This window comes from Condylura cristata, unplaced genomic scaffold, assembly GCF_000260355.1.
Source record: "Condylura cristata isolate star-nosed mole 26May11 unplaced genomic scaffold, ConCri1.0 scaffold00016, whole genome shotgun sequence".
Lineage (NCBI taxonomy): Eukaryota > Metazoa > Chordata > Mammalia > Eulipotyphla > Talpidae > Condylura > Condylura cristata.
The window spans coordinates 22,096,516-22,113,854 of NW_004567117.1; the positions used below are offsets into that span (position 1 = coordinate 22,096,516).

At 43.0% G+C, this 17,339-nt stretch overlaps 1 protein-coding gene across 1 annotated transcript in view; it reads left to right on the forward strand.

Moving 5' to 3' along the window:
* FHOD3 (formin homology 2 domain containing 3) overlaps positions 1–17,339 on the forward strand; it is a 385,640-nt gene that overhangs the window by 210,922 nt on the left and 157,379 nt on the right. The window contains exon 6 of the mRNA XM_012725906.1: positions 8,804–8,898. Within this exon, the coding sequence (XP_012581360.1) occupies positions 8,804–8,898 (95 nt within the window). The remainder of the gene's footprint in view (positions 1–8,803; positions 8,899–17,339) is intronic.

The following is a 17,339-nucleotide window of genomic DNA, read 5'->3' on the forward strand; positions in this document are numbered from 1 at the left end:
TAGCATCAGAGATTCCAAGGCCTCTGCTTAGTTCCAAGAGAGTCAGTATTATCAACCTCTTTTCAATAATGTGGGTTTTGGTAAATAGTGGAAATACGAGATCAGAAAATTCATTTCAGAGGTAAGAAGAATAAGTTTGAATGGTCTGATTAAAATAAGTTGCAACCTCATCTTTACATGAGTTAGCCCTGCCCAGAAGAGAAGGTTTTAGTGGTAGTCATGCATTTTTCCTCTCTAGAGACGGGTCTCATGGCATGACCACTGCTGGCTGAAGAAAGCAGTGTCCCCCTTGTGTTTGTGGCTCCAGGAAGAACAGATGGTGGCAACATCACAGGAGCATTCCTCTTGTGTCACCCTCCCTCCCGCCAAAAATCCTTAGTGACCACGGATAATGCGTCAGCAGGAAATGGCACTGTGCCGCAGCAGGTTTTCTCTTATTTTTCATACTATCAGTGTGTGTTTGTTCCCTATTTTTTTGGTCTAATTAAGTAGGAGTTACTTGTAGTCATTTTCAAATGGTAAAATAGCTGGAAGGGCTATAGATGAGGTCTGCCTTCTACTGTGTTGGTGGAAAAAAAAAATCAAGAGTGGGAGGGTACAGAGAGGAAGTCTAGAGTCTCTGTACAGGTGACGCTTAATACACCATACTGAGTTCCTGAAAGATGCTCAAGAGGTACTCTCTCCGGAGATCTCATCAGGCACACAACGGCAATGATGTCACGCTGGAACAATGATTTCATGATGTGTGTGGAAGCAGATTATCAAGTTGTACATCTTAGACATTGCTTGCATTTTTAAGATCTTTTAAAAGGTCCCCCATAAGAGAATGCTAAAGTAAATTGTGCACAAGAGAAGCAATCAGCAACTCTGAGTAAAGCGGCTATGGGCAAACAAGAATTTCTTGTACTAGTCCAACTTTTGCTAATTTGGAAATTGCAACAAATTAAAAAGTTACCAAGGGATTTAGGGGGAAACAGTGGGAAGGAGATAGAAGCAAGGCGAGCTGAAGTCATCACGCTTCCGTGGGAAGAAGCTTTTGTTTCATAGTGGACCTGTAGGGTCAAGTAGGCAATTGGATACGTAGGTTAAAAGCCAGGACCCCACTGTGGTGACTATACCTGAGAGGGGAAATCCCGCCCTCTTAAAACTAGCAAGGACATACAACAATGATAATTTAAAAGAAATAAGTAGTTGGAAATCCTTATGCAACTAACCTACCAACCAAAGCCTTGTCTTGTCATAAAAAGGGCGGGTTTATAGCAAAATGCATGATATACCTATCATTACAACAGTACTAAAAAAAAAAAAAACATTGCATTAAAAATCCTTAAGCCTAAGCTGTTTTGCTCCCTTATGAAGGTACTGTGGCTCCTGAGTCTCTGTGCCTATTCCCAAAATAATTGCACTGTCATAGCAAGTGAAAGAAAGAACAGAGGGGGATTTAGTAAAAGACTATTCAGGGCAGAACTACTTAAGAGTATTTTGCTTAAAATGCCAGGTGACTCTGTCCAGAAGGAATTACCTTGCAGCTTCTTCCATGGCACCTGGCATCTTTGGCGACATGACCAAGTAGGCAAATACTGATTATGGGTTGTTTTCTTATATGTCACCAGTGCATAAGAAATTATTTTTTTTTTCTTTAAATTACATGTCCTCTGGTTTATAGAAGGAAATCTATATACATATTTGTTACATGTAAGTACTTCTCTTTAATGCAGGGTGCATCTAACTGTGTGAACATTGACAGGCTTAGGTTGGAAGCTGTTAGATAGTGGTGGCAAGTTTGGAGACTCAGGAGCCCACATGGTGTGGACAAGAGGCGAAAAAGTGTCAGGGTGGCCAAGGAGGTAAGGGGCAGGTCTTTGTCTTAGACTGGAGGGACCCAGAAGATGCCCAGGTTCAGCTTCAATGTGTGACACGTTGGAAAATTCAGTGGTAGCAACATCTATTGTGGATTTGAAATGAGTGAGAGTGAGAGTCAGAGTGGAGCCACCAGTTGGGGGCAACAGTTGTGGTCTCTCGGCAAAAGAATCTGAGACAGTGATGGAAGGAAGAAAGATGAATTGAAGACATGTTTCAGAGGGAGAATCGAGGGATTAAGTGATTCACCAGAGGTAGAGGATAAGGGAAGGTTACTGGATTAGTGGATTTCAAATTTTTGTGGCTAGAGACCTATAGGAAAGCGTCATATTTCTATAATCAACTTTATTAAATAAAATGTGCTCCATTTGTTATTAATTTTGTTTGTTTCCTGAAAACAAAACAACTAACATTGCTGGTTCAGAGTTACTAACTTGATTTCAGTATCTACTACTGGTATTTGAAAATGTCAGTATGCAGTGAGCTCCAGATTCTGGCCTGGGTGACTGGGTGTTGGAGGGAGAAAGTAAAAAGAGGAAGGATGAGAAAAAGAGGAGAAAGGAAGAGGCTAGGAGGGTTGGGAAATCTTGGGTAGTGTTGAAGCAAAGTTTGGTGTGGACTCTCACATAGGGCTTGCTGGTTCCAGGCTCCTTCCATGCTCTACTAGAGTCTTTTCCCAACAACAGAGCAGGGAGAGATGAAGAGACACAGGGTCTCGTGTCTTCCATTAGATGCAACTATGAGCCTGAGAATAATGTGTAGAACAACTACTTGAGGACTCTGAAGAGTAAACTGTAGCAGGCAGATTGGGGCAGAAGACTAGAATCTGAAATCGTATTGAATTGAGGGTCTTTGGGTATTTCCTGGTCCCAAGTCAAATGAGCCCTAAAGCATGAGTGAGCACCAGTGTTGTGCGAGAGTTCCAGATGGAGCCTCTGTGCAGCCTTCAAGGAAGCAAAGGGCCTCTAAACACGCGAGCGCAGCGTCCTCCCCCACCACACTTGTTGGTCTTTTCTGTTATCTTTCACCCCTACCACCAGGTCATCCTGGAGAAAACAGCTGTGGCAATACTGTGAGAACAGCAGGGGCCTGAATGCACCCAAGGCATGGGGAGTGGGGGACATAAATTTGCTTTCATTAAGAGGATGGTTGGGTAAGCTCCTTTTGTGTTTATTCCTTCTCTGTTCCCCCACTGCTTGGTCCCAGATGTGAATGCGACATAAGAAGTGACAGCAGGTTAGCTAATGGCTTAACTCTGGTTGATGGACTTCAGAAGAGGATCTCCAGGGAACTTAAAAGTATCAGAAAGATAATGAGGGACAACCTCAGAAAAGTGACCTGCAGAGTTTGCTATGAAACCCTGGACTCACCAACAACTAGATGTCCTTGAGTCTGACGCTAAAGAGTACATAATCAATTGCTCCGGCTCCAGGCCAGCCACTGTGTGCTGTCTTTGCAGGACTGCCCCTCATGATATTGCAAGGGATTTGAAAATTGAACTGGCATTGGAATCTCAGCCCACAAAGGGCAAGGCACAACTTGTGCTTGAATCTGAACCAGGTTAACTGCTTGTTTAAGTAAAAATAGCATTTTTTTTGGTAATGTTTAAATAAAACCCTGAGTCTTGTAACAAATGCTTATAATCTCCAAGAGATAAGTCAAAATTACCTGGCATGCAATAAACTGGGGAAATCTCAACTTCAGCAGAAAAAGACAATTCAAAGACCCAGTGTCAGGTGACATATACTAGATTTGTGAAATATTTAGATGTGGCTATTATTACAAAAGAAAGTCAAAGTGCTCCTGAAATGAATAGAAAGATATAAAGTCTCAGCAAAGAAATGGAAGATATATAAAGAAGAACCAGATGGAGAATTTAAAAATGAAAAATACAAAAACTGATAAAAGAAGTTCACTAGATGGTCTTAGTAGTAGATTGGAAATGATACACTGAAGCTCAGATGCACCAATATTTACATTAAATGTAATTGGCCTAATCATATTAATTAAAGGACAACTGATCAGGATGGATAAATGAGGCCCAACTAAATATTGCCTACAACTATAATTATAATGTTATAGGTACTTTAAAAGCAAAAGGATACAAAAATAATAACATGCAAACAGTAATCAAAAGAAAGTTATTTTAACATTAGAGAAAGCAGACTTATAGTAAAAGGAATAAAAAACATTATAATGATAAAAGGTCAGTTCATCGAGAAATGAAAAATCTATAGAATTTCAAAATACATAAAGTCTGAAAACAAACAAAATAAATGAAAAATCCTTTGCTACAGTTGGTGACTTTAACATTTCTCTTTCAGTAATCAATAGAACTGTAGACTGAAAATCAACAAAACTATAGAGGAACTGAGTACCACCATCAACTGATTAGATCTAACTGACAGTTGCAAAGCATACCACCCTGCTACAGAATACATATTTTTTTCAAATAATGTATAAAACATTCACCAAGATAGATTAACCTGGGTTGTAAAAAGGTTACAAAATTTAGCATGTTTTCTGAACATAATGGAATTAAACTATGAAGCAGTAATGGATAAAAAAAAAGATAACACAAACTTTTAGAAGTTAGACTCCATATTTTTAAATAAGCCATCAGTTGAAAAGGAATTTTCAAATGAAAATTAGAAAATATTTGAAACTGGCCCTCCCGGGTGGCAAAATGGTTTAGGACATAGCACTGCAAGCTGGCCACAGCCACTTCAGCACGAGTTCAATCCCCACCCCGCAGGTGACACATGTGGCTCAGCAGACCTCTCCTCTCTGGCTGCTGCTCCCCTCAGCAGTTTATTTCATCACTCTGCCTGCTCTGCTCCCCACTCTGACTCTGGTGAAGCTTTTCACCACCCCTGCACCTCTGGCCTGTACCCCAATCTGTATACATAAATGAATCTTTAAAAAAATATATTTGAAACTAAATGAAAAAAAAATTATGGTATGCAATTGAAATGATATATGGTGGGAAATTTATAGACATGCTTGTATTAGAAAAAAACAAGTATAAACACCTTAAGAAACTAGAATAATTTAAAAAAAACAGGGAAATACTAGAGTAGATATGAAAATTGAAATCAAAGAAACAGGGAAAAATCAGAACAGAAAAAGTTAACAAGACAATGACAAAGAAAAATTCATAAGGCCATAACATTTACTATAAAGGTACACTAATAAAGATAGTATGTTGTGGGCAAAGGAATGGACAGATCAGTGGAACAGAATAAAATACCCGAACCAGATGACACAAACAGTTAAAGGGCTTCTGGAAAATTCATGAAAGCAGTGAAATGGAGGATAGTTTAACAAGTGGTGTTAGGTCAGTGAACATCTGTATGAAAAAAGCCCATCACACTTGATTCAATAATCATCTTCAAATGAATCCTGTATCTTAAGGTAAAACTATAAACTGATGGAACTAAAATACAGAAAGTCTTCGCAACGTTGGGTTAGGCAAGGAGCTTCCCACCTCATCCCACGCCAGTGAGGTCCGCCTCCAGGCTGGCGCACCACTTTGTCTCATGCAGACTGGTTCACGCGTATCTGTGCAGTAGATAATGGATGTTGGGCTTCACCGAGGTCGGTTTTATACCTAATGTTTATCGACCACTTACAGTCTTAATACAGCACCTCAGCAACATGGGTACTATAATACTCAACTAATTTTTGAGACAAGGAAGCTGAAACACTCAAAAATAAGTACATCTAATGTTCTTATTAATGTTAATAATGCCATGAGTGGCAGAACAACAAACACCCGGGTATTTGTTATCACGCTGCTGTTACCACTGTGCTCTGACATTCCCATCTTGAAAATGCAAATCACTAATTTCCGTAACTTCCAAAACCTGAGCTTTATATATATTAAATATGCTGTATAAACATATTATATATAATTTATGTTTTTAATATCTAACCCCCACTCCCACCCCCGTGTGAATATAATTCACAGCCCTGCATTTAGAGTGGTGGATTTTTGCAGCTGTTTTAAGTACATTAACCCTCTTGAATCTATTTAGCGCCATCTTGTGTCTGCAGTAGGTTTTACAGGACGTAGTGCTTTAGCGTCAGGGCTAAGGTAGAGAAGACCTACCTAGTGCTTCCGCTATTGATGACCAAGATATGACAAAGTGCAATCAGAAACTTGAATTCCATTAGACATGAACTTTCTTGGGGGCTTAACTTCTCATGTGATTCATTCATAGTTTTGGAGGAAAACATGGACAGAAAACAGAGAGAAATTCAACGTAGCTTTTGAATCGTAGGTTATCTTGCCCATTTGTAGCAGAACTGGGACTTTTGCATTACCAGAGCCTGAGATGTTAGGATAGAGACCTTAAACTTGGATTTTCAGCTATGGGGGAGGGTCCCCTGAATGGACTTTCTAGATTCGGAGTTCACATCTCATTCTGAGCAGAAAGGCTCATTTAGAAGGTGATGCTAAAATCTGCCTCTGGATTGCTGCTCTAATAGAAGTCAAATGAGAAAAGGAGGGTGGCACATACTCCCCTTTCTCAGAGACCTGCCTATTTGGGGAAAAGGGGGAAAGAAAAGAGAAAAGGGGGGGGTGTCACATGACAGGTTAGCTGAATTCTCAGGGCTCCTCCTTGAATTGCGTGCTGTTGCTTTCTGAAGGAGGAGGCGGGTGCTGAGAGAGATAACCCAGTAAAAAAAAAATCTAAAAAATGAATAAAAGCCCCCTAAACACTATATTAGGCAGTTTTATTTAGTTCTTTTTAATTTACTTTTCCATTGTAAAAGTAACAGATACTCATGGAGAACTTGGGGAAAAGAAAAAAGTAGGAAAAAATATATCCAAAGAACAAGTTCCTATCATAACACTTAATATTTGTCCTTTTCCTGTCCTTTTGTGTGTGAATATATATCTTAATGAGAAAGTGCTCATAATTATGGCCTTTTCATAAATTCTGTAGATAAAATTGTTTCCAGTACTGTAAATAATGACAAAATTATGTATTCATTTCTAATTGTCCTACTCACTATTTCCTCATTATTAAATTTGTCTGAAATTCTGGTAGTGATGTTAAGTGCTCCTAGAATTACTGGGTATCATTTAAAAACCAGTCTTAATTTTAGTTGGAATGGCTACAGTGTCTCACCATTAAATAGAATATTATTTCCCTAATTATACTGCTTGTATCAAGGATATGGTCCATTTTCCAAACCTTGAGTTTTTACATACTTAGGAGCCTGTATAATTTTAATCGACAGATTGTGTGACTTTGTTATTTGATTATTTTTTTTTTTGTATAGGGGATAATAATAGGCTTTTTTTAAAAAGATTTATTTGTGCATACAGAACTGAGGTACAGGCCAGAGGAGCAGGGGCAGTGAGAGGATTCACCAGAGACAGAGTGGGGCGCAGAACAGGCCGACTGACGAGGTACACTGCTAAGGGGAGCAGCGGGTGGGTCAGGAGAGGTCTGCCGTGCCATGTGGTCACCTCCAGGGTGGGGATCAAACTCATGCTGAAGTGGCTTTAGCTTCTCAGTGCTGTGCTTTAACCTGCTGCGTCACCAGGGAGGGCTCATAATAGGCTTTCTAACATCTCACACACACATTGACATTTGTATGCCTCAAATTAGTGTATATGCACTATTTTGTGGTTTTCTCTTTTCAGTCGATACCATTTCATATAAACTGCTTTCTACAACCTATGTATTAACATGTGTGTGTGTGCCAAAGAAAGAATATGAGAAAACATATCAACATATAAAGAATAGTTATCATAAATGATGGAGTAATGAATTACTCTTAATTCTTACTGTACTATTTGACAATTTTGTAAAAATGAGATATCCTGCCATTGGCAGAAAAAAATGTTTTGTGTAATTGCTAATGCCATGCTGCTTCACTCTTGGTGAAATAAGATTTAGGTTGAACATAATTTAAGGAAGGTTACTTATAGAGTTTGCAACTTCTGTTTATTATCTGGAGTCCAAATAATTTTGTACTAAGGAAGTAGAAATTTTTGAGTGATTTGTTAAAAAAAAAAAAAAAGAGGCAATAACTGGTGGTGCAATGGGTTAAAGCATAGCACTGAGAAGTGAAAGCCATTTCAGCATGAGTTCAATCCCTGCCCCGGAAGTGACCCACATGGTGCGGCAAACCTCTCCTGACCTGCCCTCCGCTTCCCTCAGCAGTGTAATTCATCTTTCTGCCTGTTCTGCTCCCCACTCTGTCTCTGGTGAAGCCTCTCGCCTCCCCTGCACCTCTGGCCTGTACCCAGCTCTGTATGCATAAGTAAATAAATCTTAAAAAAAAAAAAAAAGACAATAACATGGCTTATAATTTTTCATGAATAATGACAGTAAGTGGCAACTTTTTTCTTAGAGTTGATGTTTAGCAAATGATTTTTAAAAATGATTTCTGACATCAGAGAACTTTTCAAAGGAATTAAAAATATTTAATGCATATTTATCCTTTGTCAAAATAATTTAAATTGTATTTGCTCAGGTGGCTTCCACTCAACCTGGGACCTCTGTGGCCACAGCCTGCAGCACAAGTTTGTTCTGGAGGTCTCTCTGATTCCCTTAGCCCCAATGGGAGGCCACAGCTCAGCCACCACCTCAGTGATATCTTTGCCACGTCTGGGGCTACACACAGATATAGAAACAGAAAAACATGCATTTATACATAGAGGCGCACAAACAGCAATCACCGGATTTGGTGCCTTAATCACATCTTGTAGATGACAGGAATAGACTGTGTCTGTCCTGATGAGGTCAACACTTTCACTGTGAAATGAGATTTAGCAAATTCCGAGCTCAGGAAATTCTCTTCAGATTTGGCTTCCAATATACCATGTACTTATTGTGTAAATACCCAGTCGACATACTGACTCTTGAAGACTTATATTTACATAAAACACCATAATGTCTCCTTCTTTTTCTTTTGTTTGTAGCGTTGGGCCAGATCATGTTGTATGTGGATGGGATGAATGGAGTAATAAACCACAATGAAACCATTCAGTGGCTCTACACGCTCATTGGGTCAAAGGTAAGGTTACTGTTGAGCAGATTCCACACGCATGCCATACACCTGTCTGAGATGTTTTGTGGGTAAACAACCTCGTCAACTTCACTGCAGCCCTGCCACTGTGCCAAGGAGAACTACTATTTTATAAATATTAAAAATCCCAACAGAAGGCCAGTTTACAATGGAAAAATCATTCAAACTGCAAATAGCGAATGACTTTTTAGTGCATTTCTGTTTTTCTTTTAAGCTTTAATCAGCGCTTTCTGGGCTTCTGGTTTTTGATGTTAACACGTAGATATGGGGTCAATTTTACTTTATTTCACTATGATATTTACTAAAGTAGATGCTTACATGTTGTACATTTGGAAATGCATATTCCTCTACATTAGATGGAAGAGTTTGGGTTTGCCTTTCAACTCTACCATCAATTATTAAAGTAACCAACATTTATCAAAGATTTACTGGGCACCGTAGTGGGTACTTTACAAGCATCTCTCCTTTAGTCCACCTGATACTTGCTGCAAGGTAAGTAGTGTTACACCCATTTGAGGGAGTAGCACTTGGTCTCGAGATGTTATTAATCCCCCCAGCCCCCAAGACCTTTGTACATGTCTGCCTGTCCGTGCTGGGGTGGTGAGGCCCCTTGTCTGGGGGAGATACCCTGGGGAAGCAGTCACCTGTTAGTTAACCTGAGGTGTTCTAGAAGCTGGGCAAGGCCTGTGCATTCTCCTGGAAGCTCAGATGGGCCTGGAAACTGGCTGGAGGGGGGATTTGGCAAGAGTAGGAGGGAATCTTGTCCTGTGCAGGTACAAACGAACCAAGGTTGATGGGGTGTGAAGTCAGCATTTGGGGTAAAGGTGGGTGAAGCATCGTGCAGGAGAGCAAAGTGGATACAGTAGACAACAGGGCCACCCCCGTATTTGCTGTGAGCCCCTCTTGGGTGGGCCTGTCAAGCTCAGTGGGATGCCAGCATCCTGCTCCCAGGGATGGGGTCACATCCCTTGATCTTGCATCTTCCCTCCCCTGCTTCCCAGGGCATGGGCTATCTTCTGGGGGTATGTTTGGGGGAGACTGAGCCTGCTTTGTTGTGCCTAGAACAGATCTAGATTGAGGCTGAATCCTCTTTCGAGGCTTGAGTCTGGGTGATTGTTCTGAGTGGGTGGGAGGCCATTCCTTTGTTCAGCACTGGTGTGTGACACCCTCTGGAGGCCTTCCAGATCCTTGGGTGACCCTCACATCTTCTCAGTTTTCCTTTTCTCATGGTTACTGATGACAGACTCCTCCTCCCCCCATTTCATGATAGAAATAGCCATGGTTTTTCTCAGGAGACTGAACATCTTTTCTTCTTTTATACTTGGCTTTGTTTTCTATGGAAAATGGAAATGTCTCTTTTCAAACTGCTGTAGGTGACCTTACAGGCAGAGTGGAAAGCTGGGCCTACTAGGCGGAGGGAAGATTTCTATCTCATATCCTGTTTCAGTGTTTCCTTCCTTCTGCTGGGAGCCACCACCCCTCCAACCTTCACATTAATTTGGAAGCTGCTCCCTCCCTAAGGCTCTCTGGATGGTTCTGAGGACCCCCGGAGCTGGGAGGTGGGAAGAGATTTTGCAATGGAAATTGCCTTTTGGTACATGTCCTGGCTGATTAGGACTTTTTTATAACTTTTTACGGTCAATGATAGAGCATCAGCAACCAACTCCATTTCTAAAAGGACATAAAGCCTAGCTTGCTTACCACAGGACAAGGAACAGTCAGCTCACACCGTGTGTGTGTGTGTGTGTGTGTGTGTGTGTGTGAGTGTGTGTGTGTGAGAGAGAGAGAGTTCAGAGGAGCGTAATGGCGTAAGAGGAGGGAAGAAGATAACAGAGAGCAAAATCAAACAGAAGAGGGAGGTGGCAAAAAGTAAGAGGAGAGAGCATAGGGAACAGAAAATGAGGAAAGGAAACAGGCCTAAAAGCGAAGCATCTCTGCTAAGGAGATGGGAGGAAACCTGGAAACTTCAGTACTGGCAATAGCATCCTGTTGATTTTTCTTGGGAATCCTTTTGTAAGAAAAACAAATATCTGGAAAGGAACACGGGCTAGTTCAGAAACTGCATTTCTAAATCTCATGAGAAATCATAAAGGGATGAGCTGTCAGGAGTTTGTAGAAACAACGTTCCCCAGGCCCTGCAGGTCCCTCTTGGGGGCTCCTGTCTGGGGTGGGGTATTTGCTTCCTCCCCAGTCACTGAGGCCTCAGCCCTGGAGCAGCGCTGATTTCTTCCTCCACTCCTCAAAGGAAGGTCCATAACAATATCGGGCCCCTGCGTTCAGCTCCAGGCTAGTCAGTGTGAGGATGTGGCAATGGAACCAAGGAGCGGCCTAAGCCATGGAGCCGTACGTCCTGTCAGTGGGAGCCAGGACAGCGGCCACTGTCTGTGACCACTCGCTGTGACGTCAGATGAGGGTCTCATGGTGCCCTGCAGGGTGCACTGAGTCCAGGCCACTGGCTGGAATCAGCCACAGCAGCAGCCAGCAAGTTGATTTTCAGTCTAGTGCTCTTGACATCTCACCACTTATTACAAACCAGTGTTGCCCCAGACCCACATCCGGATAGTGAGAAATCTACAAGGAGAATGGAAAATCAGCCTAAAACAATGAAGTCTTGAGATGGAAGCCTTAGTAGCCTCCTACATGTACAGAGTGGGAGACACACAGAGATCTTCCCACTTCAAATTAAATTAGGAAGTCGGGAAAGCCAGGGGGTCTGGGTTTTCTTTTGACTAAGAGTCAGATTTCCCTGAACCTACAAGTTTACCTTGAGATCCTGTTGTTTTTTCCTTTAACAGGCACAGAGTTGATAAATGAAACCCTGGACTAGAGAAAACCTTGTGGTCCTGTTTTCATAATTCTTCCTTTCCATCCCTGAAAGGCTCTAAGACGTGACTTTGTGGTCTGCCAGACCATCATTATGCAATGCATATTTGCAGATACTTGAGACTCATAGCCAGAGGAGAAAATGATGCATTCGCAGCCAAGTAACTACTTTTTTAAAGAAAGAAAAAAGTGTTTTCAACAAAGTGTTTGATCCTGTTTACAAAACCCCATCTTTAAACTCCCGGGCCAAGGGCCTACCCCTTGACTTCTCACAGGGTCTTGCGTCGCTTTCCTTCCTACATCTGGAAGTCTAATTAATTGGGATATACTGATTCCGCTTGCATTCGTCACTATAACAGAAGATGTCTCCCCAAATCTGTATGGACCCACTTCTGGCCAATGGGTGGACAGCGCTAGGGTCCCTGCAACTAGGAAGCCCCACCTTCTTGCAGGTTCTCCAGGGATACCTGATGTGGTCAGAGAATCTGCCCTCTGCAGTGCTGTCCACATTGGCTCCCTGCTCTATTTCTCTGTCAGCCCCTTGGAATCTAATTTTCCAGCTGGATCCCAGGTTACTGATCACAGATGTCTGGACATCCTTTGTGCTGTGTGCGGGGAACATGCTTCCCTACTCCCACCTAGCCCCGGAGTCTAAATCTGATCTGAGGGCAGCTCAGCCAGTTCCCCTTTCTTTTTTTTCTCTTACACACACACACACACACACACACACACACACACACACAACATGCACACGCACACATATATGCATTAGAGACACAGATGAAAGTTTCTTTTAAGGACAATAAGGCGACAAGAAATAGCATATGGGGTGTAGAATGGAGGGTGAAAGGAAAAATGGACAGAGGTGGGAAGAAGTGGATAACAGTTTCCAAACCATGAGGTGGGGGCTTAGTCAAGGGTTGCTATGGAAACTGAGCTGTCCTGGAAATGGGGAGATATTTTGAGGAATAGCTCCCTAGGGTTGGGTTTCTGGATTTAGAAAAATAAAAGCAGAATCAAAGAGGGGCCAGAGTATGATTCTGGGCGGCTAGGCATACAGCATTGGCTCTGTAGGAGCAGAGAGCTTTAGAGAGGCCTCCCTGGCAGGGGGGCTTCGCTGGTGTTGAGAGTTCCCCAGGAGAGCTAAGCAGGTGCCTTCACAGTGCCAGTAGTGCAGGAGGTGCTGGCTGGTTGGGAGGAGATTCTGTCAACCCCTTCACCGCCATCCATATGCAGTCTCTTAGATGATCCACTCATGGTGGGATCATAGTAGAGTCGTGGCCTTGAACAGATAGCAAAGGCCGATTAAAGGTGCTGCTGATACTCAAACTTCACCTCACCAGCATTTCTAGAGGCAGCGGGAGTGCTGTTTCCCTCCAGCAGCTGTGTTCCTTGGGATCTGCAGTGGCCTCTGCCTTTAAATACAGATGCAGCAACACACACTGCCCTATGGAAACTTCTTAGTGTTTTTTTTTTTTTAAAGATTTGTTTATTGATGCATACAGAAGTGGGGTATAGGCTAGAGGTGCAGGGATGTTGAGAGGCTTCACCAGAGACAGAGTGGGGAGCAGAACAGGGAGATCGACGGAGTACACTGCTGGGGGGAGTAGGGGTGGGTCAGGAGAGGTCTGCTGTGCTATGTGGGTCAGCTCTGGGGTGGGGATTGAGCTCATGCTGAAGTGGCTTTAGTTTCTTAGCGCTGTGCTTTAACCCACTGCACCACCAAGGAGGGCCCAGCTTTCTTAGTTTTTAAAGGCAGTTACCATGGCACCCTGTTGAAGGTAAACTCGATGTACACAGCTCCTGAGGTCCTAACTTGCTATTCCTCATGCCGGTTACTAATTGTGTTGTCCATTTGGACAAGGACTAGTGATGTGGTAGCCTCCCTGGGGTGACATTGTTCTTCTACCTACCCCTCTATAGTTGGTATGGCTTTTCAGATGTATCAGCAGCCTTGGGTATTGGCTCAGCTCCAACTGATCACCCACTAACCACCCAGGCTTGCTGCTCACACATCCCTGTGTGCCCTTCTGGGTCTCTGCTAGATTGTATCACATCTAAATGCAGGGCTCCCCATTTTTTCCCTGCTGATTTCAGGGCACAGTACTGGCCTCTAGATGATTTGGAATTTTTTGGGGGGTGGCCTTTCATCGTATACACTGTTAGTTAACATAAATTTAATAAGTAGAACTTGTATGTCATTTGAGAATCCAGGAGGGCAGAAGGGGTCTGCAGATGGGCATCTGTGTCGGGGCATTTAGCATCCCTTGGTACAGTGACCAGGAAGGTTCCAGGCCAGTATCCAGCCTGTTTGCTCACCAAGTTCATGCCGCCTTCTGAAGGCAAAGTGCACTGCTTCTGGGGGACCAGCACCCCTGTGTGATCCTTTGGGTGGATTAATTTTTCCTTTATAGACATGAAGCTAATAATCCCCATGAAATGGGGCTAACATTAATGAGGAATATGTAAAACATTGGAGATGATGCCTACACAGACGTGTAAGCTAACAACTGTTCCCACGTGTCCACCAACCTCCCAGAAAGTAAAAGGGAGCTGAGTTCAGCTAGAAGGTGCTCGCCTTGGAAGATGCTGATCTTGGTGTTTCCTCTCTTTTCCAAGTGCTCACAAGACATTCATCCCCAAATACTCTGGGCTGTATTGTAAGGGACCAGTAGCAGGTTTGGTGACATGTGGGGTGAATGTTTTTGAGAAAATTAAATTATTTTGGTAATTTTCTCTTTCTGAAATCCTAGTTTATATGCTGTAAATCTAAAATGTCTCTAAAAATAGTCTATTTGAAAATGTTCAGTGCAGTTTAAAAACTTCAAACTCACTTTTAATATCAAGTCCCCAATTCAAAACAATTGGAATAGTAGAGACCAAATTTACTGGGACAACCAGAAAAATTTGACATTTATGAAACAGGTTTTCAAGTCACTGGACATCAGTCAAGAAAGAACAGTGTTTTAAACTTCACCTCTAATCCCTTCCTAGAAACTGGGACCGTGATCTGAATATACTTTTGATAGTTCTCTTAATCTCTTGAAGGTTATAAATTTTAATTTTTTGTTGTTTGAGGCAACTGCATCACAACTTTTACACCATCAATTATTATGCTCAGTTATTCCCAATAGCACGATGAAGGGTTATTTTAACTCACATGTTGAAGTATAAAAAATGAAAACAGTTTCCATCTTGCTAGTTATTTTCTCCTGTTCTCACGCTGGTGGGGCATGCACAGTACTGTCATGTGTGATACAGGTTCCCCAGGTTTTTAATGTCTGCATCATGAATCTTCACACTAGAAAACAGAGCTAATGGCCTTCCCTGGTGGCGCAGCGGGTTAAAGCAGCATTATGAAGCTATACGCAGCTACTAGTGCATGAGTTCGATCCACGGCCAGGGAGCTGACCCCCATGGCATGGCAGACGTTTCCTGACCTGCCCATTGCTCCCCTGAGCAATGTTTCAGTAGATCTACCCCTTCTGCTCCCCATTCTGTCTCTGGTGAATCCTCTCAGGCCCCTGCTCCTCTGGCCTGTACCCTAGTTCTTGTGTGCATAAATAAGTAAATAGAAAAAGCAAAAACAAAAAGAGCTTCTCTGCCTTCATTAGCACCATTTTACCTTGTTAAGCTCTTCTTGCCTCTGGCTTCTGTCCAGGAAAGGAAAACTATAGCTTGGAAATATTTCTTCAAATGACTGACATAAGCATAGGTTTTGCATGGGTAAAAATTTTGCTTTTTCGTCATTATGTTTCATTTTGGCTATTTCTGGTAACTTACCAAGTTAACTGTTTCTTTGCTCAGCTCTGTTTTCCTTTGCTGGATTTCACACATACTGTTCACCTTTTTTACCAGAATCTTTAATAACATAGTCATTACAGTGAATTAGGTCATTCCAACATTGAGTCAAATTTGAGTCTGTTTCTGTTGATTGCTCTGGGTCTTGACAGCAGGGTGGGGAGTGGGGCTTTCATGCATTCCGGCGCATCTTGTAATTTTTGGTTACATGCTTGGTATTATGTGTAGGGCAGCACTGACCACGGTCAGTAGCATTTATGCCTGTAAACGATCTAGCCGCCAGTGCTGGGCTATCAGTGGGCAGAGTGGCCCATCAGCTCATGCATTGAATGAGGTCTGGGTTTATATTACTGTGGTTCTCCTCAGTGTACCGCCAGCTTCCAAGTTCCTGAAAGCCCTGTCTTGTACTTGTCTGAGGGCTGGCCAGCGGGTTTTACAATGGCTTTTTTTTTTTTTTTTTCACTCTTTAGCATGGGTTAAAGTGCAGCACTCTGAAGCTGTCTGCAGCCACTGTAGTGGATCGTTGTTTGATCCATGTCAGGGCGGTGACCCATATGGCACAGCACACCTCTCCTGTCTCACCTGTTGCTCCTTTTAGCACTGTATTTTGGTCAATCTTCCTGTTCTGCTTCGCACTCTGTCTCTGGTGAATCCCCCACACCTCTGACCTATACCCCACTTCTTCTATGCATAAATATGTAAATCTTCTCTAAAAATAAAAAATAAAAACTTGCTGATGTGTCTGAGCCTCAGAGAGTGTCTTTCTCCAGGCTTATGCCCCATCCCCTGGTGGTGACCTGCGCTAGTTGTGCTTGCCAGCCTTTGGGGGCCTGTCGGGGTTCTCTCTCTTTTTGTCCTGCATCAGTCTTAAGCTGGGTCAAGCCCCTGGGTCAGAGCTCTGGGATGGGCTTTCTCTGTGAGCTGCCCTTCCCTCAGTAGCAGGAGAACAGTAAAGATCTGGACTCACAATGGTTTTCTGTCCCTACAGCACTGTTCTATTTTTTCCCCTTTCCTGAAACCAGCTGTACTGTGGGACAACAAGATTTGCAGGGCTCACAGTCTTCGTCTTCTGGAAAAGGCTCCAGGTGTGGGCTCCTGCCTTTATGTGGTGGTGGGTGGCTGTGCCTTCCTCCTGTGGGGCTTTGCGCTGGTGATTGGGCTGTGTACACCAGGCCTGCACCCTGGGGGCTGTGCCCTCCCCCCATCTTCCCCTTGAGTGTCTGAGGTGAGTGCAGAGCACCTGCAGGCCAGTGGATGCCTTCTACGTCTGTAGCCCACGGGTTCTGTCCTCGCACAGCAGCCCGTGCTCACTTTGCATTTTATTTATTTAAAAGGTTTTTAAAAAATATTTATTTATGCATAAAAGAATGGGAGTACAGGCCAGAGGGACAGGGGCAAGAGGACTCACTAGAGACAGAGTAGGGTACAGAACAGGCAGAGCTACTGAACTGCGCTGGTGAGGGGAGCAGCGGGTGGGTCCGAGGAGGTCTGCTGTGCCATGGGGGTCAGCTCCCTGGCCGGGGTTCGAACTCATGCAGCCATGGGAGGTAATAGCTGGATAGCACTACTACCAGGGAGGCCTTCATGCTCAGTTTTTAGAAATTTGTTAATGGCTATTTTCTGAGTTTTTCTTGCTGCTTGGTGTGGTGTCTCCCCTTTCCTCTCTGCTTTGCCTCAGAGGACCGTTGCTGGACCCACTTTTTCATGGTGACAGGGAAGCTGCCCTCCCATAGATAATGGGGCTCGGAACCACCAGCTCTTGAAGGACTGAAGAAAAATTATAATTTTAATGATTATTTGACTTT